At 41.0% G+C, this 26,491-nt stretch overlaps 1 protein-coding gene across 1 annotated transcript in view; it reads left to right on the top strand.

The window, feature by feature from the left end:
• Positions 1-6,332: 6,332 nt before the first annotated feature.
• Positions 6,333-26,491, top strand: part of LOC145390591 (uncharacterized) — a 43,665-nt gene continuing 23,506 nt past the window's right edge. The window contains exons 1-5 of the mRNA XM_080265401.1: positions 6,333-6,612; positions 16,901-16,968; positions 17,740-17,797; positions 18,429-18,496; positions 19,210-19,267. Coding sequence (XP_080121527.1) covers positions 6,333-6,612; positions 16,901-16,968; positions 17,740-17,797; positions 18,429-18,496; positions 19,210-19,267 — 532 coding nt within the window. The remainder of the gene's footprint in view (positions 6,613-16,900; positions 16,969-17,739; positions 17,798-18,428; positions 18,497-19,209; positions 19,268-26,491) is intronic.

Raw genomic sequence — 26,491 nt, 5'->3', positions numbered from 1 at the left:
AATGGCATCTGGGGGTTCGAAACAAATATATAAAATTTCTTTTCCTTTTTCTTTCTGTTTCATCCACTCCGGTTTGTATTCACCGTGCAGAGGAAGCGAAGCGACCCAGGCGCTGTAAACAATAACAAACATAGCCAGCGGTTCGTCAAATTGTCATTTTCTCTCCACACTGCCTCATTACTCAACATTTTCAGTGCTCTGGACAGCCAGGACGTCTCAGCTGATTCAGGAAGGAGTGGGGGTAGCAAAATTCCGCCATAGTGAATTTCCAAAACCTCACACGAACGTCAGAAATAGACCACTTCGCCCTCCACTTCCGCCCTCCCCTTAGTTTTATCCCCGAAATACTGGACATTGACAACCAAAAGTGAAGTAGGAGGAATGACTAGACGAAGATAAGGTAAATATGTGTTGTAAGGGTATACATATGGTTTACTTGAAGCAGTGGAAGCACTTTATGAAATTAGTTCTTCCTGAGAGTCTGTTATAATTTTCTGATTATTTTTGAGGTGGTAAATACACGTTTCTTATTGAATCTTTTCTTATTGTTTTTGGTTGTTCTGCTGTGTCAACTTGTTCGATTTGTCAGCATAATGACAGAAGGGACTGTCCTCAGCTAAGTGTTTAATTATACCTCACCTCACCTGGCTTACCTGTATCTAATGATTTAATCTAATCTAATTTAACCAAGCCTAATTTGGTAAATTCATACAACTTACCAATACACCCCCCAGGTTGTGCGGTATATATATTTTTCTGGTAGTTTTTGATGAGATTTTAGTGATTTTGACCTTCATTTTTGTTGGAAATGCTTCATTTTGCCTTTTTTTCGATCATTAATTTTGACTGGATGAGGAGGTGGAATGAAACATTTCTGACAAGAAAAAGAAGGCAAAAATCACTCAAATTGCATCATAAACCACCAGAAAAATATACTGCACAACTGGTTAACCTAACTAAACAGACTGCTCCTAACTTAACCAGCTACAGCAGAATGCTTTCCTTTGACTTAGGTATCTTATTATGCATTTATGGTGGTAATATCCCTGAACCGCATATTGACAAGTTGTAAAATAATTCGGTATTATTTTAGCCTACAACTTGCCAATTTGCAGTTCAGAGATCTTACCACCATACACGCATGTCTTCTTTGACAGTACCGCCACCAACCATAGATATCATCACTCTTGTTTTATTTGCATTTACTCTTAAACCCTTGTGCCCCACACCATCTCTCCACTTCCTAAATCTTTCCTCCACCTCCCTTTTATTCTCTGCAATTAACACCAAAACATCAGCATACAACATCTCCCACGTGAGTCCATTTCTGGAGTCTTGTGAGAGGGCTTCATGTACCATGATAAACAACAAGGTACTCAAGACTAACCCCTGATGCACACCAACATTCATGGAAAACTCATCACTCATCTCCATTCACCCTTACCTGGATGCGAGCACCCACATACGTGGCCATAACCACCCTAACCAGCCACTCCTCCAACCCAAGCTTTCTCATTGCCTACTTCACCACCTCTCTAGGGACTCTGTCAAAGGCCTTCTCCAAATCAACAAAAACAAAGTACAGTTCCCCTTTCTTTCCTATATATTTTTCCTAAAGCTGTCGAATAATGAATATGGTACCGGTATGGCATCAGTGGTCCCCCTGCCTGGCATAAACTCAAACTGCATCTCATCAATATTCACTCTTTCTCTAATCATACCTTTTAGAACTCTCTCCACTACCTTCATTGTCTGATTTAAAAGCTTTATACCTCTGTAACTTCCTCATTCCAGGGCATCACCTTTCCCCTTGCACACTTTTACAATTACAGTACACTCTTTGGCCAATCATCTGGGACAACACACTCATATATAATCATATTTATCAGGTCAGTAACTAGCCTTACCCCTGTATCTCCTGAGGCCTTCAACATTTTGGCAGTCAACCCAGACACACCTGCTGCCATCCCCACCTGCATCCTGCCCATTGCCTCACTCACAGTAACAGCATCAATCAAAGGCCAAGGGCCAGACACTGGATCTGCTGGCTCCAAACCTTCCCTATCCCAGTCAAACTCCTCATTCAACAACTGGCTATATTGCTTTCTCCATGCATCTTTAATACCCTCACTGTTCATCACTTCCCTTCCTTCATCATTCTTCACACATTGCTCACCTATAATATCCCAATTATCCCTCTTCACCTGATTTGCCACCTTAAATAGCATATTTTTCCTTTCCACACAATTTAGGTTATCAGGTAAAAGTCTCTGTGACTCAGACTTCACCCTGTATACCTCTTTTCTATCCCTACACAAGGCAGCCCAGTATTCCATCCAGTTACCACCCTTCTTCCATTCCTGGAAAAGGCTTCTTTTCTTCTTAACTGCAGCTTCCACCCCCTCATCCCACCACCAAGTTACTTTACCTTATGTCGTGGTGGGCCTCTTGTCCAACCATATATTGCATCAGTAACTCTAAGGAGGTTGTTCTTGAGGGCTCTGTACTGTTCATTAATGCCTCTGTCAGTGGCTCCCTGTTCAGCCACCACTCTCCTCATCATGCTATAGAAGGCATCCCTTACTGCATGGATTTTCAGCTTCCATATTTTCCTCCTAGGTACGTAAGTCCTCTTTTTTATCACTCATTCTTTAAGCGCCATGTCTCAAATCAATCATTTGTGCTGCTGCACACACTCCTCACTTCCTATAACTTTAACTACACTCCTATCAGCCCTCCTGACCAGAAAATAATCTATTTGACTGCTGTTTCCCCTCAGACTTGTATGTAATAAACCTACTCTCTCTTTTCCTGAAATGTATGTTGCACACAATCATGTTCATTGCCTCCCCAAACTCGAGTATCACCATACGGTAGGTAATGTTCCATTTTCATGTTTCCTATACGGTTTATTTTTTCCCAGAACTTGCCGATCTTCTCTGCTGCATCCTGTTTACTCAGTATGTTTCAATTATCATCATATATCTGAAGCTCTTTACCTGCATTACTTGATTTCGTTCTTAGTTTATTTTTATTTTCACTCAACTTTCAATGGGACTTTTGTTTTTCTTATTTCATTGGTCATTTTTGTTTCATTCACATTTATAGCTGCTCTTATTTTCACTGCACCATTTTCTTTTGTTCCAGAGCCTTCATATTCTTCTCTGTTCTTCTCATTTCTCTTTGTCTGTGTAGTTTTTTCTCTCTTTTATTCCCTCTCATACTTCCTCATTTACCGAGGGTGGTTCTGTTTTATCACTACTTATTCTGATTTTTCTTCTATGCGTTTTCTGAAGTATCTGATTTACCACCTGCTTTATCACTCCATTAAGTTCCATTATAGTATGCACCTCTTCGTATATTAAATTCCTCCCCACCTCCTCTGTGAACAGTTGTGATGATACTTCAGCAGCCTTATACAGTAACATTTTTTAGTTTTCCATTGATTTCCACTGTAACAAGCCATCTTTTCCTTTCCCTCAAAACTAACTACAGTATCGCTGAGTTATGATCAGAACTGTCAAACTCTTCCTTTTTTTTCTCATCTGTTACCATATAGTTGAACTTATCATACCGTACATTTTTCCATTCACAGGCTGAGAAGCAGTACCCTGAAGTACTGGACGTTGACAACCAAAAATGAAGAAGTAGGAGGAAAGACAGTACAAAAATAAGGTAAATACTGTACTGTATATGCTGTAAGTACCTGTAATGTCTACCTTACAGGGTAGACTTGGTGGTACTGTTTTGGTGCTGAGGTATCACCAGAGAGATCAGTATTGCACAAAAGTGTACATTTTATGCATTTCTGTGTGTGTGTGTGTGTGTGTGTGTGTGTGTGTATGTGAAGGCCTGTAGCTGGGAGGGGGAGAATGAGAGGTCGGATGACCCCCTCTTCACCTGCCTAAAGGTTCACATTCTGAAGGTTTGTTTTTTTAATATCAGTGAAAAAAAAGACACTCTCCGTTGTTCAGGAGTTTTGTGCTGCTTCTCGACGTCGCTTATGCATACGCCCAGACCCCCATAGCAAGCATGCAGCAGACCATTGACCAGCCAGCTGCTATGCAGGTCCAGATTCAGCAGAAAAGACCCCCCCCCCACCTGCTCAAAAAGTCTGGATATAGGCCTGGTGTGTGTGTGTGAATTTTTGCTTCCATACAATAATAGAAATTGAGATTTTTGCCAGTCAGTATACAGGTATCACATTATATCAGATTTTATTACTATGAAATAGACTATGCTTGCCAGGAAATATTAATAGTGAAATGTTATTGTGATATTCTGGCACAGTGGTGAGGGATGAGAGGGTGGAAGATGGCAGTAGATTAGGTGTGATTAGGTTAGCTAGTTGATGTATTGGTTAGCATACCTTAGATTAAGTAAGGTTAAATCAGAGGATGACATCCAGGAGCAACAACTGCTAACCACATATCAAAAAGCTAATTTTTATCACCATTTACTAAAACCAATACAGCAAACATTATCCAGCATAATTCAGCCAACACCCACACTGGATATTACAGAACACTGGATATTGCATAGGTACTCCCAATCAGCTATCCATTTGGTGTTGAGCTGGACAAATGTGTCAATATCCATCTCGATTCACTATCCCAAAAACTTTCCTACAGTATTACCCATGAATAAAAGATTAAAATCAAGCATAAAATACAATACAGTACATATACAGTAATCCCTCAATTATCTGACACAACAGAGCCAAAGGCATGTCCAGAAAGTGGATCCATCTGCATGATAGACTTCTCCCCTAGCCCCCTGCTTTGTACTTAATCTAACTTTGAAAGCCATTGTAAAAGACCACTACAGTACATCGTACAACACTTGTTCCTGTTATTTAACGCTACTCTGTCTGGTCAAGCAAACCTATAAACCACAGCCAAACAGTTATCATGGTCAAGCAGACCCATCAACCACAAACAAGCAATCACCACTGCAGGGCCATACACTGCAGTGACATGAAAAAAAACGGCTACACAAGAAAAATGCAGTGGGCCCACAAAACACAGTTATGAAATGGAATAAAATAATGGTAAAATAGAATAAAATCATGGTACAGTACAGTACGCTAGACTAAAATCAAGGTGAACACTCATGATACATAGAAGGGCGCTGTGTTTCATAGCCTGCTCGCTCCTTGGCTCTGGCAGGTAAAGCTGCAGTACAGTACTGTGGCTGGTGATGCTACTGCATTGCACAGTAAATCCTATATGTTCTAGTGGCATACAAATTCTGTGTGTTCTAGTGGCGTACATATACTGAGGAGCGTAGTCACAGTCCGAGTCCTCAGTGAGGAAGAAAGGATGAGAGGACTAGCAATACCTCCAGCAGGTAGGGCACCACCACAAAAGCCATGTTCATCCAAGAGAGAGCCGTACGGAGCATCTGATAAGCACAGTCATAGGGTGGGAACTGAGGCAGAGGCATGCACGCTCTGGCAGACGCTGGGTGAACTAAGCCAGACAGAGTGGTGCCACTGGGCTATTCATGCTCAGGCAGGCGAAAATGTTTGTTCAGCCATAATTTCCACCCGGACAGAAGCATTTTGTTTGGATGAAATGGAAGAATGTGTATATAGTATAATGGTTCAATGCAGCCAGATCACACCGTCCAAGTAATGGATCATTCTGATAATGGATGTCCAGATAATCGAGGGATTACTTACAGTAATAGAGTACCACAGTAATACAGTACATAATACACTATAATCATAATCATCCTGTACTCACCTAGCGTTGGCATCAGTGGAGGGTAGATACACACAGATATGTCTTCACTCTACAGTAGTCAGAGCACTGAGGGGCCTCAGAGTTAGTTACAGCACCACAGCAGCGAGTGAAGCATGGGAGGCCACAGCCTGAGTCACAGCACTAGGGTTTAGCCACCACATGGGTCACAAGAGCAGAGCACAGATACGTCCTCACTGTACAGCGTCCCAGGAGAGACTGAGAGAGCGGCGGTAGGCTCTGTACACCCGGTGGGCTGCTCCCACAACACATTGTGAATGGCTGGCATGTTGTGTGGTCTGCCTGTGCCGATTGGGTCCTTTATCTGATCCAGATGATACACCTCACTGCCAGAAAGTGCACAGTACTGCCGATTGCTTCCCGTTTCTGAGCTGCATGTTGCCTAATTTTGCCAGATGTTTTAATAAAGCCGAGCAAAAGCGCCTGATTTTGCGATGATGGAGTTTACTGTGGTATATCAGCATTACACCCAGCCAATGGAAACTGAAATTACTATGCTCATCACTCACTTTATGAGTTCAAGATATTGTTATATTGGCAGGCAGGGAGAGAAGGTGAGGCAAGAAAATGCGCCGCAAAACGAAGAGCCATGACCAGAGGAGACGTGCCAAGAGGGACTATCTCCGGATGAAACGGGCCATGGAGAGCCCGCGAGAGAAAGAGCTGCAGCGTAAAGTGCAACGAGAACAGAAGGCTGCCAGGAGAGCTGCTGAGACCCCAGAGGAGGCCGAGATGCGGAGGGCACTTGCCAGGAGGCGGGAGAGGGAAATGCGCAAGAGAAGGAAGCGCAAGCAGATGCAGCTGTTAATGGAGATGAACATGCAGCTACAGCCAGAACTCTGTGCAGGTACTACAGCTGAGCAGTGCCTTCAGCATTTTGATTTTATTATTGATACCATTAGATCATCATCATCATCATCATCATCATCATCATCATCATCATCATCCAGACCTTCTTTCCCACCCTAGGGCAGGGTGAGGAGTAACAACATCCAGACAGCCCAGATTTGCCCTGTAGGTTATATATTTTATTGAGCCCAAATGCAAGAACAAAGCTTGAGCCGGATGTGGGGTTTGAGTCGGCCTTAAGTTGGACTTGAGAAACATCTGCCAAAAAACAATATGCATAATCAAGGCTTGAGTCTCCCACAGGCGAAACCAATGCCCTTCAGTCAGAACCGCCTCTGAGTGGGCTTGAGTGGGACTTGAGCATTGAGAATCTCATTTAACAATTATTTAGGGTAGATTTACTTTTAAAACAATGAATAATGTATTAACAAACCCTAGTACAACAATAACAGTGGCTGTGAGATTTGTTAAAAAATATTTGAGTTTTCTACAAAATGTTTGGCTGTCAATGTAGGTTGTGTTTTGTACACGTCCTTAAATTTTGCTAGAATAATTTTCCATTAGTTGACAGTATTACATACTGAACAAGTGTTGCTGGCAATGCCTTATGATATTCATATTTGCATTACAGTGGCATCAGTATTGATGTACAATACCAAGTAAGCTTGTAAGCTATGACAAAACTTTGTTGGACACATTACAATGCAACTGCAGTAATATTTAGGTTTTAATACAGTTTTCGTGTCTAGTATAGCTTGTATTGTGAAGACAGTGAAGTACCATTTGATTAACAATGTTCTGTGCTTCATAACCACTTACGAAATGATTTGTACGTTGCATATGTTTGTACATTAAACTGAAGAATAATTTTGACAGTCGGTTCATCTCATTATAATGTAGGTCCTATTTTGCAGTTGTTATTCCACACATTATAAATGGTAGTGCTGTAACAATATAGGCTTTATTACACACAGTAGTAAACCCTCAGTATACTGAACTCTCTCTCTCTCTCTCTCAGATTAAATCCCATTTTTGTCTCCACTCCTCCACTTGACCCCTACCCTTCCCTGAACATAAATTATCACCTCACCTCCTTGTCAGTGTTTTCACCTTACCCCATCCTTCCTTGCTATGACTGACCCGCCCTCCCCTCTACACACACGTATACACACATTTTTCGTATCTGCGGATTTTTCTTAAGTCAGTCCTTCGTAAGTAAGGGTCTGACTGTATATATATATATATATATATATATATATATATATATATATATATTCTTCATTTGTTTTTCCTGTTAATGGGGCAGATGCAAAAAAAAGTCTATACTGTATAATTGAAAAATATGAAAAATTAAAAAATCGCACCACGGTCATCATCCAGCCCTCTTGAGGTATCAGAAGAGGCTGGATGATTCTGTCACTGACTCCTGTCCAGGATGCAACATAGCATTCCATACCATAAGCACATTATGGAAGACTGCTTTGTGCACAATCACCTGCACCAGCAGCACAACATACTCTCCCTGAGAGCTCCGTGGGAAAGCCTGGTCTTGGCCGTGTCCATCCTTAGGGACTCGGGGCTATTCGGCCAGACTGCCTAGGGATCTACTACTACTACTACCACCACCATCTCCCAGGAAATGTTAGGCGGGAGTAAAATAGCATGGCATCGTCAGATTTAAATCTCCCAGCGCATATTTAAAGAGCTAAACATCCACGTAGGTGTGTCTGATGATGTCAATAAAGACAAAAATATGTACTTTCTAATAGGAATTTGTTAGTTAATTTTCCAGTTTCTTTTAGTTCTATGGTGACTAGTGGAACTTTTAACTCACAAAGGAATGTGGTGACCAAGATCAATAGAATTACCAGGTCGAGGAAAAGATCAATAGAATTACCAGGTCTCCTCGACCTCATACTAACATTCTTTAGTTGTGCACTGTGACGTCACCTGCAGTGGTTCAGTCTGCATCAGTTGAAAATGGATTGCCGTTTTGTGGAAATCGTCCGCTATTGTGGAAAAACAAATGAGTGACATACCTAGACGCAGAAGAGACAGACATCTTGCCACATCAGTGTGGAAAATTACCACACCAACCATTTATGTGGCTTTTGTGCAGTAAAGGAGATTTTAACATGGTCAGGAGGCATTAACATGTATTATTATTATTTATATCTATCATCGATAAGTCATTGAAAAAGTATTGTTTGTATACTGTATAATACACTCATGAAAAACAAGCAAGAATACTGTACATCATGGGCCATTGTCTACCTGCACCCGGCCAGCAGTATCATTGCTACACTATTATTTGGCAGTTTATTCACAAGGCAAATGCCAAACACTTGCAGTCATATTTACTTAAAAGTGTTCAGGAAGCAAATGCTATTCTTGCAGTAAATCACATGTAAGTGAACTGCAAAAACGAGTTTGGCTTAGTACGATGGCCAGCATGACTTCGCGGATTAGATTTCATAAACTGGTGTACAGTAATTCCCCATTTATCCGGACATCCATTATCTGGACAATCTGTAACGTGGATGCTGTGATCTGGCTGTATTAAACCACTATACGTACATTTTCCATTTTATCCGGAGAAATGCATTCGCCCGGGTGTTATTTATGGCCTCGCGAACATTTTCAGCTGTCCGGGCAGGAATAGTCCAGTTGTGCCATGCCGCCTAGCTCTGTACTTCATCCAGCTTCTGGCAGAGACCCCCCCAGCTGTTCCCAGTTCCCTCGCGTCGATTGTTATGAGCAGCTTCTCTCATACAGTTGTTATGGTGGCGCATGTGGTGGCTTTTTTGGTTGTTCCCTGCCAGCTTCAGGCCGTGCTATTTCGTGCATGCCTCTTTCTGGGGTGTGATAATGGCCCCTCCACCACAGAAAAGGAAGAGGGTAGTGATGACTCTGGAGAAGAACTTAGAGATCCTTGGTAAGATTGATGCAGGATGGTTGACTTCCCACATCTTACAGGAGTACGACCTAGCCCACTCACCCCTACATAATGTGGTAATTGATTGGCTATGGTTTATAGATCTGCTTGACCAGATAGAGTAGTGTAAAACAACAGGAATAAGTGTTGTATGATGTACTGTAGTGGCCTTTTACAGTGGCTTTCAGAGTTAGGTTATGCACAAAAGGGGGGCCAGGGGAGAAGTCCTTTATTTGGATGGATCCACATTCTGGACATGCCTTTGGCTCTATTATGTTGGACAATCGAGGGATTACTGTTGTTTGTGGTTAGTTACTGTACAGTTGCCCCAAGAAGTAATGGCGGAGTATCAGATTGCTTCAGTCATTCTGCACTGCTATACATCCATTGAAAACTTAGTGAATATAAAGTAAGAATTCTGTATCTTCATCACATCATATCAAATGAAATATATATTATATCACGCTGAGAATCTTGTAGAATGAATTACATGGGATAGTGATACATCAGAAGTTAACACTTTCTCATTTTGAATAAATGTGTAATGTATTACTCCATGCACGGAATGCAGTATAACCCAGTGTTCCTGATGTATTTGCTTCCCAGGATTTCAAATACAGATGCTGTAGTTTAAAGAAAATTTGTGTGACTTCAATACACTACCCTATTTTCAAATGCTAAGGTGAGGATATTACAACATGGATGCCAAAACAATGAATTTATTCTTAGGAATGATACCTTACTGCAGTAGCAGCAAGCCCATTCTTCCTTTTATTCCTTGGCTTCCTTTGGCTTATGATAATTATAATTAGTTATTTCATCCCCACTTGATGCTAAATTATTTTCAGTTGTAAGGAGGTATGACAAATTTTACCCTTTTCTCTTAAACTAGGCAGTGAAGAGGACCAAAACATGAGTTAATAATCTCTTGCAGTGCAAAAGCACATACTTTTTGCGCCATCATTTAATGTGTAATATCTTTAATTTTTTTAAAAAGGAAAATGCTGATTTGGAAATTTTGAACTTAGTGATTTGATTATAAACCTCTGCATTTTATTACTCTTGGCAGCCGTTTATGCTCTGAGGATACTAGGCTATGACAGAAGTTGGCATTCTCCAAAGAGCTCTGACTCGTGGTAAATTTTCGAGGTTCTTTCTCTATATTTCTTGCAGTGACAGTCCTCTGGCTTATGTTAAATCTTCCAGAGATTTTTCTTGATGGAAAGTTAGCCAAATGCAGTGTAATAATTGCATGTTTTTTAGTAAAAGTTATCTCCTTTTGTGCATGTTGATTGAGCCATTCAAAATAGCCTACTAACATATGCTGCCTTCCTGCTTTCTATTGTTGTCCATGGAGACAGCAGAAATGGAAATAAATGATTGAATTATTCTCTGGTTCTTTGAAAGCAGTGATAAGAAACAGGGAAGTGAGCATGGAAGTAAAAAAGTCGCTGCATGACAGTACTGTATTGTGATACTAACTCTAACGTATGGAGGTGAAGCTTGTACCATGTTGGAGGGATGCAAGTCAAGAGTGAGAGCAGTGGAAATGAGTTATTTGGGAGGAGCATGTGGAGTTACATGGAGAGACAGACTGGCCAATGAGAAAGTGAAGGAGCATTTTGGAGTGGCTGTGGATGTGATAAAAAATGTTAGGAGAAATACATTGAGGTGGTTTGGCCATATAGAGAGGATGGAGAGTGAGAGACTGACTAGGAGCATGTATGTGAGTGAGGTGGAGGGTGGGAGAGGGAGGGGGAGGCCAAGGAGGAGATGGAGGGATGGAATGGAGAGGTATATGAGAGAGGGGGATATGAGCTGGGAGCAGGGCAGTGAAGTGGCGGGGGACAGGACGACATGGAGGCAATTTGTTTGTGGCCTCCCCTTACGGGATTAAGGCGTCTGGCTATAGATAGGTAGATAGATAAAAATTGTTCCCTAGTATTGTAATGGAAATTAGTTTTATAAATAATAATGACTGTTTTTAATTGTTTTCTTTTATCACTTTTCATTAACGTCTTATGCTACCAAAACATTATTGCTTGTTGCGATACTAGATTTCAACCTCAAATTATTCCTGACTGCCCCTGAGTGATAGCTCTGAAATTTCAATTAGTTCCGTTTAGGATTCCCTGTTATCGTAACTAATGCACTGCCTCCTACAATATTAAAATATTCTGGTACTCTAGCATTTATTTATTGTTTTTCTGTAACAGTTTTACATAATGGGTTTCACCTTGTTAAGATACTGTACAGTATAAGGAAAAGTGTGTGCATTATCGCTGATGGAAATCTTCAGGATACTCTGCCATCACTTCTTATGTCAGCTGTATCTGTATGTATGCTTTTATCTTGTAGGGATAGCCAAATGAATGGAAAAGTTATATGGATAGTTTCTTTTTATTATGTGTTAGGTGTGGATAAATTTATTTGTCTTTTCTTCCGATATATTTCGGCATGAACTGAAGATTTATTTTGGTACATTTACCATTTAACTTCTGTACATATCAGTCAAGGTATGTTTTATTTCATTATTCATATGTATTCTTGCAATACTCATATCTAATATATATTATTTCAGTTGTACCAACGTGACGTTTTCTATCATCGTGGCCACTAATCGAGAACATGTGAAAAAATTACGTCAGAACCAGCATGGATTTCCAGCTATGTTGAGTTAAAATCACCCCGCCAGCCTTCTCCTGACTACCTGTACAGACAGTTCTCGTGTGCACTGTTTTCCTGAATTTGATGGGTGACCTTAACATCATGCCTTCTCATTGTGCTGTGACTGGATGCAGGAAATCGCAAGCTAAAGGGTGCAACATAAATTACCATAGATTTCCAAAAGACAAGAAATGGAGGATGAAGTGGGTTACCTTTTGCAAAAGAAATGATAATTTTAACCCAGCCACCTCCTACGTATGCAGTCGCCACTTTGAGACAACTGCATACGAACGGAACCTCAAGTATGAGCTGCTTGGCATACCAGAGCCTCCATCACTGAAAAAATTTAAACCTGGAGCAGTACCAACACTCAGCTCTCCTGCTGCAGATGGTGAGTGCATTTATGATGTTTATTAACAACCTTGCATGCTCAGTTTGTTAGACATCACAAGTTTCAGACATGTATGAAGTTCAATACCGTAAATGATCTTTATTGTTTTTTTAACTGGTTGTATTCGTGATTCACCAACATGAGACATTAGTTGTCCTGATTAGAGAGGTAATGAATTTTGTATTTATATTCTCTATGTATTTGTGCATATTCTAAAGTTGCTGAGTAAAATTATTTTAAGGGGTACAGGTCATTGTACCCTGCTTCAGAATTTTGTGTTCATTGACAACTTGCTTCTAGATGGAAGAACATGTGGAGGAGCAAATGGTAAACATGTTTATACAGTAAATCTGTAGTCAGCATTTTGCTCTAGCTATCTTCTTTTGGTTGATGGCAGTTGATGGGAAATTGGAAGAGAAGACAGGCTGGCAGTGGTTAAGGTGTTACAGAGAGTGTAAGCAGGATGTAGGCAAGGGAACTGTTGAATAGGGGAGCAGTGAGGTAATTCTCTTGATCCTGACGGTAACAACAGTCTCCCGCCTGCATCCCCCCTGTTCCCTGCCTCCCCAGTCCTGCCACAAGCATTGTGTAGCGTGTTTTGCTTGGATTACCGGCATTATTTTTCATTCTGATACTGTTGTTGTTCTGAGTGACATTCTTTACAACCAGTATGCCTTGTCATTCTAAGAAGGTGCTTATGAGACACAAGAGGTGTAAGGACAGAAGAGAAATAATGGAGGAGAGCAAGATATGCAGATGGAGTGAGAGAGAAGAAGCAGGCACCAAGAAATCAGCTGATCGGCCTGCTACAACTGCTACCACTCTACCATGTCCTGGACCCTCAACCACAACACCTGTTGCTGGATCGCATGTTTCAAGTGCAAAGAAAAGAAAAAGAATCTTTCTTCAAAGTGAAAAAGTGGTTAAAAGTGGGAAAGTGACAATACTTATCAAGAAAAGTGATTATGTTAAGTCAGTGAAAAGTTTAGTGTGCTGAAATTGTTATGGTAAAGTTGATTGTACCATTACACCTGCTGGTAGTGGTATAGACACTACAGTGGGAGTGTTTTGCACAGAGCGTAATGGAGACCTGTATAACACTAACAACGAGCCAGTGAAGAAAGAAGGAAAGCTCAAGTATTATTTGTGTGATATGTTTTTATTGTTTTATTCTTGTGATAGTCAGACTGTATTATTCAACTTTTGGAAGGCCTTGTGTAGTTTGTTCAGTAATTCTTCATCAAATGTTCGCGGCGATTCCTCTAATACAGTATTATAACAAACTCACAATCTCAATAAATTTGGTGCATTAGCAACACAGATGGTTAAGTGTTGAATTGTGACTGCAAGAAGTGATTGGAAAAAGACAAAATATCCCTTCTTTTGGGGGTATTTAAGGAAGTGGTCAGGGCACCCTCGGCTATGTTTACCAAAGATCTCTCCGACTGGCTGTGTTGTTTACCAACCATTGCTTGGACTGGTCGCATCAGTGTATCCCATGTCAAAGTAATGGGAAACTTAATGATTTAACCAGACCTAACCTAGCCAAACCAAATCCTATCCAACCTTACCTAACATGCATTTGACAGTCGGCTTTCAAATGTAAAAATGCATGTTAGGAACATTAAATATCATTGGCTACAGGCAGACGTTGATGAAATATTTATGCATTCCAAATCCTCATTTATAGTGTTGAGAGGTACGGTGAGTTTATAAAAAAAAATGCGCAGTAACTGTGGTAATCCAGGAATAATACACTAACAAGTACGGTAACCATTGAAAGACTCCATTCAATAGAAAATATGGAAAGGCCTCACCCGTTTAGTAAAGAATTCATCTCAGTTCTGTCTCTCCGTCCATCTGTCTACAGCTAGACCTCACAGTCCTGTAAGGGGTGGCCATTTGTCTTAAAGTTAGTTGTTTACGGAGAGGGGCACTATCCTCTGGCAACCCATTTGTTGACTTGTAGGGAACACGTACTGTATGGGTTGGTTATTTGGTTACCACCCAGTATTGTAAATGGTTTCCTGGCTTAGAGGAGACCCTTAGGCTTGTCACTCAGTGTAAAGCCATCTAAAAATGAAAGAAGAGTAATAAAAGTGACAGGAAAGATTTATCTATCTATCTATATACCTAGGCTGCTTCCCCCAAGGAAAGGGAGGTAGCCGAGACAGGACGACACACTCCCCATTTACTCATCCATTCAAACACATTCATTCGCATCTTAGCCCCAAAGGGGAGAACGGACAGATCCTCACCGCACCACACCGCACAAGGGTCAACTGCGCAATGCAATCAGTGACATCCGCAGCAGGGCCCGACAGCAGAACTGGTTTACCCCTGCCACATCATAACAGACCCATCTCCTTACCCGCACCTGACCTGACTAGCTGATCAGACCAAATGCGGGAGAATATCCCCTCAGGGCTGCGTCATCACTTATTCATTCACAATTTCTCTCCATTTATTTCTGTCACGCACAGCCACTCTTCCTTGCTCAACAGACATCCCTCTCGCATCCAGCGCTCTCTTCACACTGTCCATCCATCCTATTCGTGGTCTTCCTCTCAGCCTTACACCTCTCACATCAGATCTAGTTATCTTTTTCACCAATCACTCATTATCCATTCTCTCCATATGCCCAAACCATCGCAACACAGGAAAGATGAGAGATATATAAAGTGAGCAGGGAAGACACAGAAAAAGAATGATAAACATGAAGGAAGAAGTAGGCAGCACTACATCAAGTAAGTGGATGATGGTCACCATCACCCATGTGTAGTGAAGTGGTAATTCAAGGCTCTGTCAACCTCTCCAGCTCAAAAGGTCTCCCCAAAGCTGACTAAGATGTCTGGAGGTTCATTGATCTTCTTGTGGTTGATGAGAATGAGATTGTATTGCCATTACAATGAAATTCACATGATTTCATTATTTATATTAGAGTAAAAGAATGAGACAGCAGCCTTAGAAAATGCACCTGAACTATATACTTTTTGATGATTTAACTAAATACCTGTAAATGTAACTAAAAGTGTAAGAGTAAATAGTTTAATGCAGAGGTCTAGCATGATACAAATATAGTTAAGTAAGTCAAAAAGTACTAGAGGAACACCACTGTCCAATGCAGCACTCTGATTTTCTATGAAAGGAGGACATCTGTACTCTGGTGTATGGATTTTTTAAAAATTTAACTTGTTTTTCCTTCTTTTGTTCATCTTTGTATGAAAAAAAAAGTCCCTCTACACTGGAAGAACTTAGCTCCACTCTGACTTGCAGCTACACACCTCACACTCTTCATTAACCCCTGAAATTTGAGTAATGTCCATTCTGGTTTATTCTTGCTGCCACTAAATGATTTTATTCAACTCAGGAAAGGCCTGTCCTGTTTGTAGGGGGTTTGTTAAGGCCATACCAGACCCCTTCAGTGTGAAAAGTCTGTCCTAAGCCAAATGAAATTGTCAGAAGGTGGCAAGAGTATGTGAAAAAAAGATGTCTCTGGATGCAAAGGGATAATAAAAAAAAAAAAAAGTTCCAATGCCTTTCCCACTTTTATTTTTTATTTTTTATCTATTTATTTTTTAATACTTCGTTCTTAGCGGATATTCCTTCTTTCATCTAGAAAATTTTGGTAATTTCCACATTACATACCTGTGAACTTTTACACACTTAAACAATTCAAAATGCCATTCATAACTAAGTAAACATATTAGTTCATATTGTTTATAAAGGCTCCAGCAGGCCTTCATGCATCAGTCTTATTCACTTAATGGCAGCTCTCCATGCTGCTTGATCTCTGGCAGCATCACTTTTCAGTGTCATCCATGCGGTCACACTATGTGACTTTGTCCCAGGTCCTTTTTTTGGTTTGCCTCTCGCAACCCTTCCCCTGAAGTTCACACTCCTCACTTTCTACACCCGTTTGTAATCCTCTGTTCTTTCAACATGCCCAAACTTGATCAGACTTTATTTTCATCACATTTTTTTCTTTTAACCATAGTTCTCCACATTCTTGTTTATCCATCTGTCGATCTATTGCCAGACACCATAGTCCCATAAGGGGTGGCCGTTTGCCTTTGAGTTGTTTTATGAGGAGGGGCAGTAACCTTCTGCAAACCCACTTTTTTTTCCCCCCTCACTGTGCTGTACTTTTCACGTTTCTTCACATATGTTTTTCTTTGTTATGTTTCACAACATTTCTCCTACATTGGGTATTTTGACTCACTTCAGTTTTCAAAACTGTTATGAGAGTTAATTAAACATTATATATATGACAGTGATTGTATTTTATTTCAGACAAGTTGGAGTGTTGCCTGAAAGTTGAGCCGGAGTGTTATGACCCAGACTATGCAGCCCCACACAGTGTAAGTACAGTATTGAGCTGGAGTGGAAATGTTGGGAGAGAGAGTGAGAGAGAGAGAAAGAGAGAGACAGAGAGAGAGAGAGAGAGAGAGATTAATTCGTTGCTTTCTCTAACATATTGGGCTACACAGAATGCAAAATGTTAGAGAAAAAGGAGAATTCCTAGTCTAACCTGTCTCTCCTACCCAGCATATCCACTTGTCACATTGAATCATCAACAAAGAAAAAAAATTTACTGCCCCGACCATTCAGCCCACACAGTGTAAATACAGTTCCCCAACAGAGGCCCTTATATTGTCTTGTTTTTTAATTTGCAAATGTAAAGAAAAGTAAAAAAAATATATGCTTGTGTAGCCTTGTGAGGTGAAGCTTGAATGGTGAGTTACTGAGTGTGAATCCCTCGTCATTAGACATGCTGTTAATACGTCTCCTGCAGGTACGTCCCATGTTTCAGGACCCTGCATCACCCCATCCATAGTGGGGAGAAGTCTTGGTAGTGATGATGATGATGATGAATCTGATGAAATGAGTTTGGGCGTAGACTACACAGACAATAGAGTTAGTTATATCATCTTTATGTTATGTTTATTTATTTTTTGTTAACCTTCTGGTCATGACATCACTCTAGCATGTTAATCTAATCTGACAAACATCCATAACTTTGAGATCCAGTAAGGATGAAATAATGGAGCAAAGTGTAGTCAAATTGAAGAGGTATCAAGAATTAAATAAGAGATAACTGATGACACTAAATACAGTGTTTTTCATTTCAGACCAGCAGAGAACCACCAAATGTGGTGTACATCAAACATGAACCCCAGGACGAACAAGGTTAGGACAATCTGAATGTTTTATTCCAGCTAACAACAGATGATTTTATTCAGGTTGGAGTGGGTCATAGGAGCCTGAATTGATTCTTAAGTCCCTGGAACAACAAGGTTAGTGTGGTGGTACGTTTTGCTTCTTCATCCATCCATCCATCATCCAGTCCTATGTTGCCCCAAGAGGAGCATAGGAGCCCGGGGCTAGGCATGTTGGTCCTGACATTTAAGATGAGAGTGACCAGCCTCATTCATCCTTGAGTGGCATTATGGGAGCAATCAACCCCAACCAAGACTTGGATATAAACCTTCACAGGCTCAGTGTAATTGGTGCGCCTTAATTACCCTCTAAACCACCAGGCGCCAAAATTTGGTTATATGGTTACCACCCAGCGTAATAAATGGTTTCCTTGTGTACAGGAAACCATTTGGCTTCTCACTGAGTGTAGAGTCACCCATATGCAGAAGGAAGAGGAAAGAATAAAGGAAAGAAAGCTCTTTTCACATGTGTTTCTCTTCATTACATTTCACATGCATATCTCCTACAATGCATATTTTAACTTACTTGATTTTGTAGTACTATTCCTAGGGATATTTAAATATTTTATATACGACATTGATTATACTGTATTTTGTTGCAGACATGGTGGAGTGTTGCGTGAAAGTTGAGCCAGAGTGTTATGTCCCAGACTGTGTAGCCCCACACAGTGTAAGTACAGTGTTGAGCTGGAGTTGAGATGTTGGGTTGTAGAGAGAGAGAGAGATTGAATTGTTTATTTTCTCGACCATTTTGGCCAACACGGAAACAAAAATTTTGTAGAAAACAAAAAATTCCAGTTCAGACCAGTCTCTTTCTCCCACTCAATATTTCCACTTGTCACAATGGATCATCTGCATTGAACCAAATTTACCTCCCGGACTGTGCAGCCCCAGACAGTGTAAATACAAATCTCCAGCAGAGGCCTTTATTCTGCTTTCTTTTTATTTGTATTTGTTCAGGAAAATCTAAATGTATGCCTGTGAGGAAAAGCTTGAATGGTGAGTGAATAAGTGTTGAGCCCGTTTCACTAGTGTTGCTGTTTATAGGTCTCCACTTTAGTTACTTTCATTGTTTCTGGACACTATGTCACCAGACCCATAGGTGGGAAGAGGTCTGGGTTTTGATGATGATGATGAAGTGACTTTGGGCTTAGACTAGACATAGAAAGTTAGTCATTGTTATGTAAACCTTATCATGGTTGCCACATCACTAACATGTTAATCTAATTTGAGGAATATCTGCAAATCCAGTCAACTAACTGTAATCAGATTGGAAGGCCAGCAAGAATTAAATAAGAGATCTAAGTGTAGTCATATTGGGTAGCCAGCAGAAATTAACTAAGGGATAACTGATGACACTAAATACAGTGTTTTGCATTTCAGACCAGTATTGTAGCACCAGAGGCGGTGTACATCAAAGTTGAACCCCAGGACGAACAAGGTTAGGACAGTTTGAATGTTATATTCCAACTAACACCAGATGATTTTATTCAGGTAGGAGTGGGTCATAGGAGCCTGAGTTAATTCTTAAGTCCGTGGAACAACAAGGTTAGTGTGGTGGTGGTGGTGCTTTAGTGGCAGAAAGATACTGCTAACCATAGGGATGCAAGTTCAATCCCAGGCTAGTTTGCAGTTGCCATTTATAGTTTTTGTTTTACCCATTCACTGCAAGGACTTTTTTTTTTTATCTGTTGTCTCCAGATGAAGACATTAACCTGTTCTTCCCCCCCAAACGTAAACACTACGTTCACCTGCCATACCAGCCTGAAAGCTTCCCCTCCCGTGGTGCGAGGGGTATTGTATGTTTTATTTCCACGTCCAAACTATTCGCTCTTTGTGATTTGTTTGTATACTGATGAACACATAAGCCCAACGTGCTGTTAGTATTGTAAAAAAAATAATTATAAAATAACTCATTATAAAAGTTTTCATATCTTATGCTAAAGTACTGTTACCCAGGTAACTACTATACACAAGGGCTTGAAAAAAAAGTGTCATGCACATATGAATGGCTTATTGCTTTATCTAGTAAGTTGTGTTGATTATGGGCAATAAATAGTGGTCTAATGATGTCAATAAAGTTGCATCTCTAATCTCACTACTGATTTCCTCCTCTTCCTCGCTCACATCAACCTCGCTATTGTTTTCAGGATCATAGTCAGCATCACTTTCATCAACTGACACATCAGATACTTTTGCATCATCATCTGATACATCTAAATCACTAGCATCATGAGGAATAAATGCCTCATCACTATGGGACTCCGCCAGAGATACCATGAGAGAAAAATATCCTGGGCATCTTCTCTCTTGGTTAAGTGCGTGGTAACTGTGGCCCTTTCAGGTAGGCTGAGGGGTGTAACTGTTCCTCTATGTCTGCGGAAGACATAGTACAATATCACTAGATATAATAAATAAAATACTGATTGGCCTAAAAGAGGTTGTGTCATAGATCAGTAAGCAAGCCATTGGTGCAAGCATAGCTTGGTCATGACATATCTTATGGCATCAGAATTTGTCAGAACTTCGTCACAGTCTTTGTTGTCAGAACATAGAGCCGTTGCCATTACAAGGTCCTCAGAAACAGCCTTGCCGGGCAACCCTGAGGCCCATATGCTAACCATTCATTAGCGAGAAGGGAAAAGGGAAATTTTCCCCCGAGCTAGACCTTTTCATTCATTCATTTATTGCCAGACGCCATGTATCCCAAACGGGGTGGCCAAGGGCTTAGAGTTAATTGTTTTACAGGGAGGGGCACTAATCCTCCACCAACCCCACTTGACACGTAGAGAGACCTTATTAGATCATATAGCCCTGCTAGGTGACCCAAGGGCACTACCCCTCCCAGCATGGCAGCTACCGGGCGTGGCTCGAACTCACAACCCCCCGGTCCTGAGTCTGACACTCTACTACCGAGCCACCCTGCCCTTGAATTCATTAGCGGGTGTCCCAGCGTATCATGGGCGCGGTTCCGGTGCATCACGTGTCTTTGCAAGTGACATATGGGGGTACATCAAAACACATTTTCTCTGAGGAACGAGTTATTATAGGTCTAGGATATATCAAACCCCAGCTATGAAACTCTCTCATAAGCTGAATAAACATGCCTGGTACAAGCAAGAATTAAACAGTTAGTTTGTACTCAGGATGCAGAAAATGAAGGCTTCTGTTATGCTAGCATCTGTTTCAGTGATTGCCAAGTGATTTTAGTCATCTTAGAGTGAGCAGTAGGAACCTGAGTGTGTTGGCCGTTACCATTCTCTCTTCATGTCAACACCATCTCGGTTGTGCCATTCATAGTACATCCCTAAGGTATATTGTACTCAGTCTGCTTTAACTTGGCCTAATATTGCCATCTCTCCACCTTAAATGCTGAACTGTGACAGTGTTTGCTTCTTTCATTTTTGCATTAAAATAAAAAGTGTTATGTCCTGAAAATATGAAACTTACCAACGTACCTGTCAACATAGCTACCAGCTATCCACCATCTGTCCATATATCTATCTGTCTACCTTCCTCACACAGACAAGGAGGAGGATGCGTGTGTTTTGAGTCTGCCAAAAATCTCAAACTGCCATTCAGTTGCCCCAGAGAAGAGATCCACTGATGCCCCAACCAACGCGCCCCTGCAGGGGGATGGGGCGGAGGTCCAAGGTTATTTTGTGTGTTAGCCCCATGTTTATTCCTGCTACTGCCAGATAATTTAATTCTGCTGTGGACAGGACCTTTGTAGTGATGGAGTTAGTAAAGATTTGGGTAAGAATCAGTCTTCATTAACTCCTTTAGTACCTATTAAGTTCCATTGTTGACTGTAAAGCTTATTTAATGGTTCCCACTAGGTTGCAGTAACAGTTGAAAAAAGATTGTTATAGTTTGGAACACACTCCTGACATAATGAGCACTGGCTACATATACACTGATTTGCAAGACAGAACATGTGGTATTTTCCAGGCATTATTCAGTTATCAGATTTGTTTATTTTATGATGTTTTCAGACATGGTATCCCGAAACACAAATGCCTACTAAGCAGTTCTGCAATTTAATAAAAATAATAAGTTGAGAGGGTGACAAGTCCTCTTGTGAAATTGTGGCTGACAACTGAAAAAACACACACTTTTTGGCTTTGCACTGCAGCGTTTCAACTTCTGATCCTGACCACCAGCATGTGTTCTGTCAGTTAATATTTTAAGTCTGCCAGTGTTGTTTCATCTTTCATATTTTATTCATCACCCTCTCATGACACTTTTGCCAGATGACCATACAAATGGATTCCTGTAGCCTAGAAAACCATTTACTACATTAGGTGGCAACCATGTAACCAACAGATGGATGCTTGGTGGTGTAGTTGGTTAATCTCTTCAGTTCAGTGATTTATCTATTATCTTGTGTTAAAGATTTTTTTTTTCCCCAGTGTAATACAGGCCTTTTCAGGAACTCTTCCTCTCATCTGGCTACATAGAAAACAGATTTAGTGAAATCTGGTTATTTTTAAGGCCTACCTGGGTATGTTCTCTCACGTGCAAGAGTAAATAGTATACAGTATTAATATTTATACCCACTCCGGATATTTTAGGTAAGGCAAACCAGCCAATCAGCCCTGAGTGGTTTTATGTGACCAACCAACCCTTGGATGTAAACCTGCAAAGGCCACATCCAGTTGGAGTACTCAGTCCATTCAGACAGTGATGTTTACTGTATTTTATTTTATTCAGATAATTTATAGTGGTAGGTGGGGGCACTCACCATCCACTGACTCAATGTAGTGGTGCTCTCTTATGACTGCCCTTTCCTCTCTTCCTTCCTTCCTTCCTCTTCTGCCTTTACTCCCTCCGTTCTTTCCCTTTCCTTCTGCCTATGGGTGACGTTACATTCCCTCTTCTGTCTTTCTTTCCTTCATTCTTTCCTCTTCTGCCTATGTGTTACTCTACACTGAGTGACAAGCCAAATGGTTAGCTGTACACCAGGAAACCATTTACTATGCTGGGTGGTAATCACATAACCAAATTATGGTACCTGGTGGTTTAGTGGGCAGTTAAGGCTCTCCAATTGGATTGAACCTGTGCAGGTTTATATCAAAGGGATGTTTGGGGTTATTGCTCACGTAATGCCACTCAGGAATGAATGAGGCTGGTCACTCTCATCTTACATGTCAGGACCAACTTGCCTAGCCCCGGGCTTCTACACTCCTCATGGGGCAACATAGGATTATATGATGATGGTGATGATGATGATAATTTATCCAGAAAATTTTTCTTCATCTCAAAATAGACCTTAAGAACTTTAAAAACTTCATTGCAACTGCACTACTATTTGTTACTACTAATATTACTACCACAACTACTACTACTGCAACAGTATTACTACTGCTGCAAAATCTCCCCTATGCTGAATAAAATAATTTATTAGCCAGATTAAAATGAAAAAATACATCAGTGTGAAATGGGTTAAAACTATATGTAAATCCCAGAGACGTTTTTTTTTTTTCTTTCGCTGCATTATACAGGAAGCTACAATAAATTCTTAGGGGTTCATGAAATGGAATAATTTTGTGATTTCATTAATCACAGTTATCTCGTAAAGAATGTGTTGGAGAGAGAGAGAGAGTAGGTACAGAATCTGATAAGGAAACAGTGTCAGGAAAGAGAAAGCTGTAAAAAAGAAACAAAATGCATAACTTTTTTTTATTTGATGCACAGAAGAAGGAACCAAAGGCCAGGAGCCTGCAAACTGTTCCCACCAAGAAAAAAAGAAAAGAAAAAGATAACAGCCAAGTTCAAGAACCGTTCATCTCGAGATGCCTGGACAGACAATAATAATAATAAGTTTATTCGGTTTGGCATATATAATCAGAGTGGCACAGTAAACATTGAACAAGTTTTTAAGAGTACAAGCCATGCTTGAAACCAGCCAAGGATAACCCAATAGGGCCTCTGCGGCCTATTTCCGTTGGGGTCCTTCTTCTGGGATCAGGTTTAGCTAGGGGCAAGGGGGAGTAGTTAGCCTAATTAATGATAATTGTTATGCTGGCATGGACTTGGTTTCTTTGGACATACTGATGATACACTCTAATAGTACAAGGTGAGCATGCAAACTCAGAGTGGCAGTAATATAGGTTTATTGTTATCCTTACGCTCTAGTTACAACTTTGGCATGTTCAGCCTGAGACACACAGGCAGTATGAGGGAAAGGTCAGTCTGGGGTATGGGGTCTTAATCTGAAGACCTGAAAGGGTCTCTACTCCACGTGTACTAGGGAGGTCACTGCACAGTCTATACTCCAGAAAAAGGGGGGAGATTCAGGAGTTGACGATGTCTGTGCTGCAGGATGTTGTTAAAAGTCTATCTGGAAGGCAAAGCGCCAAAAGGGAGAGACTTCGACTCTACAATAGTTCTGAAAGTGGGGAACCAGATATCTAATTTTCCTTAAAGACCTGGGGGACAGACGTTAGTGTGTATTGTTCCCAAAGTGGGCATAGAGAGAGGTTAAAAGGAATCCGAGAAAGTTGGAACAGCAAGGGTACATCGTTGTGCTGCCGGGATCTCTTTTCCAGGTGTAGGGGGGAGGGGACTGAGGGGGCGTGGAAGGAGAAGCACAGGGAAAGCGGTCAGTCCGGTTATCATGGTGTTTCGCAGCAGCCAGTCCGTACTAGGGAAACTTTGTGGCTTTTCCAGAGCTGAACCATATCAGGCCAGTTCACTTGTTGAGGAGGAATGTCTGGGCTTCTCCAGAGCTGAACCGCATTGTGCCAGGTCAGATAGCAGGTCTAGTAGTACAAAAATACGGAGATCATAGGCAGGAGGAAATACAGACAGAGGGAGACAGTTCCAAAGCTAACCTGTTGGATATATGAAGGACTGGGAGTAATGTGCAGCGGTTTTTATGAGCAGAGGTTGCTAATGTGTGGCGCGTGTCGGGCATGTGGTGAGCTGTTATGCGAGAGTATAGCGCATGAGCGTGTTAGGTTCGCGACTTTATAAATGTTCGATGCTCACAATGGGGGTGATAATAAACTCAGCCTGGAAGAGTGAGCAGTATACTAACAAGATGTATTAACACGTCATCATTCATCAACACTGTATCAAGCACATTCACAATTGGTTCACAGAGGCGAATTACATAGTATTTGTGTTGGAACAAGGTACGTGACTACGATTAGTGAGAGAGAGGAGGATACTTAAACAAGGTACAGTTTGTGAAGTTATGGGTGCATCAGTGATAACATGTGGTGTATGTGTGTGACTGTTCCTGGCACAGCAGGAGACGGCAGGGGTGGTAGACCTGTACTTCGTTGCGGTCAGGAGAGGACTGCCCGGAGAAGAACGCCTCCAGAGTTAGAACAGAGAAGAATTGATTGATTGATTATCCTAGTGCCAAGCCATAACGCTATTAGGCAACAAGATATAGGAAGAGAAAAGCGACATCAAAAGACAAATAAAAACGGCAACGGAATGGACAGATGAACACACACACACACATATATATATATATATATATATATATATATATATATATATGTGTGTGTGTGTGTGTGTGTGTGTGTGTGTGTGTGTGTGAGACCACCTCCAATTTTTGAGGGATAACCCCTAACGAGGTTTTCTTGCTTCACCCCGGACTTCCCATCTTCGAAATTCTAGTTACATACCCGCCAGTACAAAAACGAGACAAATATGCACGTAAATGCTAGCCGGAATGGACAAGCGCCATTACGCGCAGAGGAGGCGAAGCGACCCAGGCTGCCAGGCGCTGTAAACAATAACAAAAGCCAGTGGTGTGTTGTGGAATGAGCGATACCAGTGATAGATTTCGATATGATACCGATTGCTTTGTTGGCCAGTATCGGTGATATGGATTACCGATACCGATACCTAGATAGTTACATAATTTAATTTGATACAAATACAGCGGGCACAGTTCGGGTCATGTGAGCACCAAACTGCGGTAAATGTAACTTTACCGGTACTCTATTTGAGGCAGTAGAAGGACCTTACCAATTTAGTTGATATTCCTCCAATTCGTTTTCTGTATATTTCATATTCATTGTTCGACAGCTCAGGAAATTTATAGGAAAGAAGAGGGAACTGTACTTTGTTTTTGTTTATTTCGAGAAGGCTTTTGGCAGAGTCCCTAACTAGGGAGGTGGTGATGTGGGCAATGAGGAAGCTTGGGATCGAGGAGTGGCTGGTTAGGGTGGTTATGGCTATGTATGAGGGTGCTCGCACCCAGGTAAGGGTGAATGGAGATGAGTGATGAGTTTTTTGTGGATGTTGATGTGCATCAGGGGTTTGTCTTGAGCCCCTTGTTGTTTATCATGGTTCTTGAAGCCCTTCCACAAGGCTTCAGAAATGAACTCCCGTGGGAGATGTTGTATGCTGATGATTTGGTGTTGATTGCAGATAATGAAATGGAGGCAGAGGAAAGATTATTGCCAGTTAGTATACAGGCATCACATTATGTTTACAGTACGGTACCAGATTTTATTGCTATGAAATAGGCTATGCTTGCAATTGAATATTAATAGTGAAATTTTGTTTGGTAATCCTTAAGCAGACATAGGATGACCTCTTAAAAATATATATATATACCGGTAAGTATATATATCTTTGAACAGATTCAGTGGCTTTGTAAAGGTGTAGAGAAGTGCATATTCTTGTTTGAAAGGATCCA

The sequence above is a fragment of the Coenobita brevimanus genome, chromosome 15 (assembly GCF_032717465.1).
Source record: "Coenobita brevimanus isolate Jiangsu-jjx chromosome 15, ASM3271746v2, whole genome shotgun sequence".
Lineage (NCBI taxonomy): Eukaryota > Metazoa > Arthropoda > Malacostraca > Decapoda > Coenobitidae > Coenobita > Coenobita brevimanus.
This window is presented reverse-complemented; position numbering and strand designations above follow the sequence as displayed.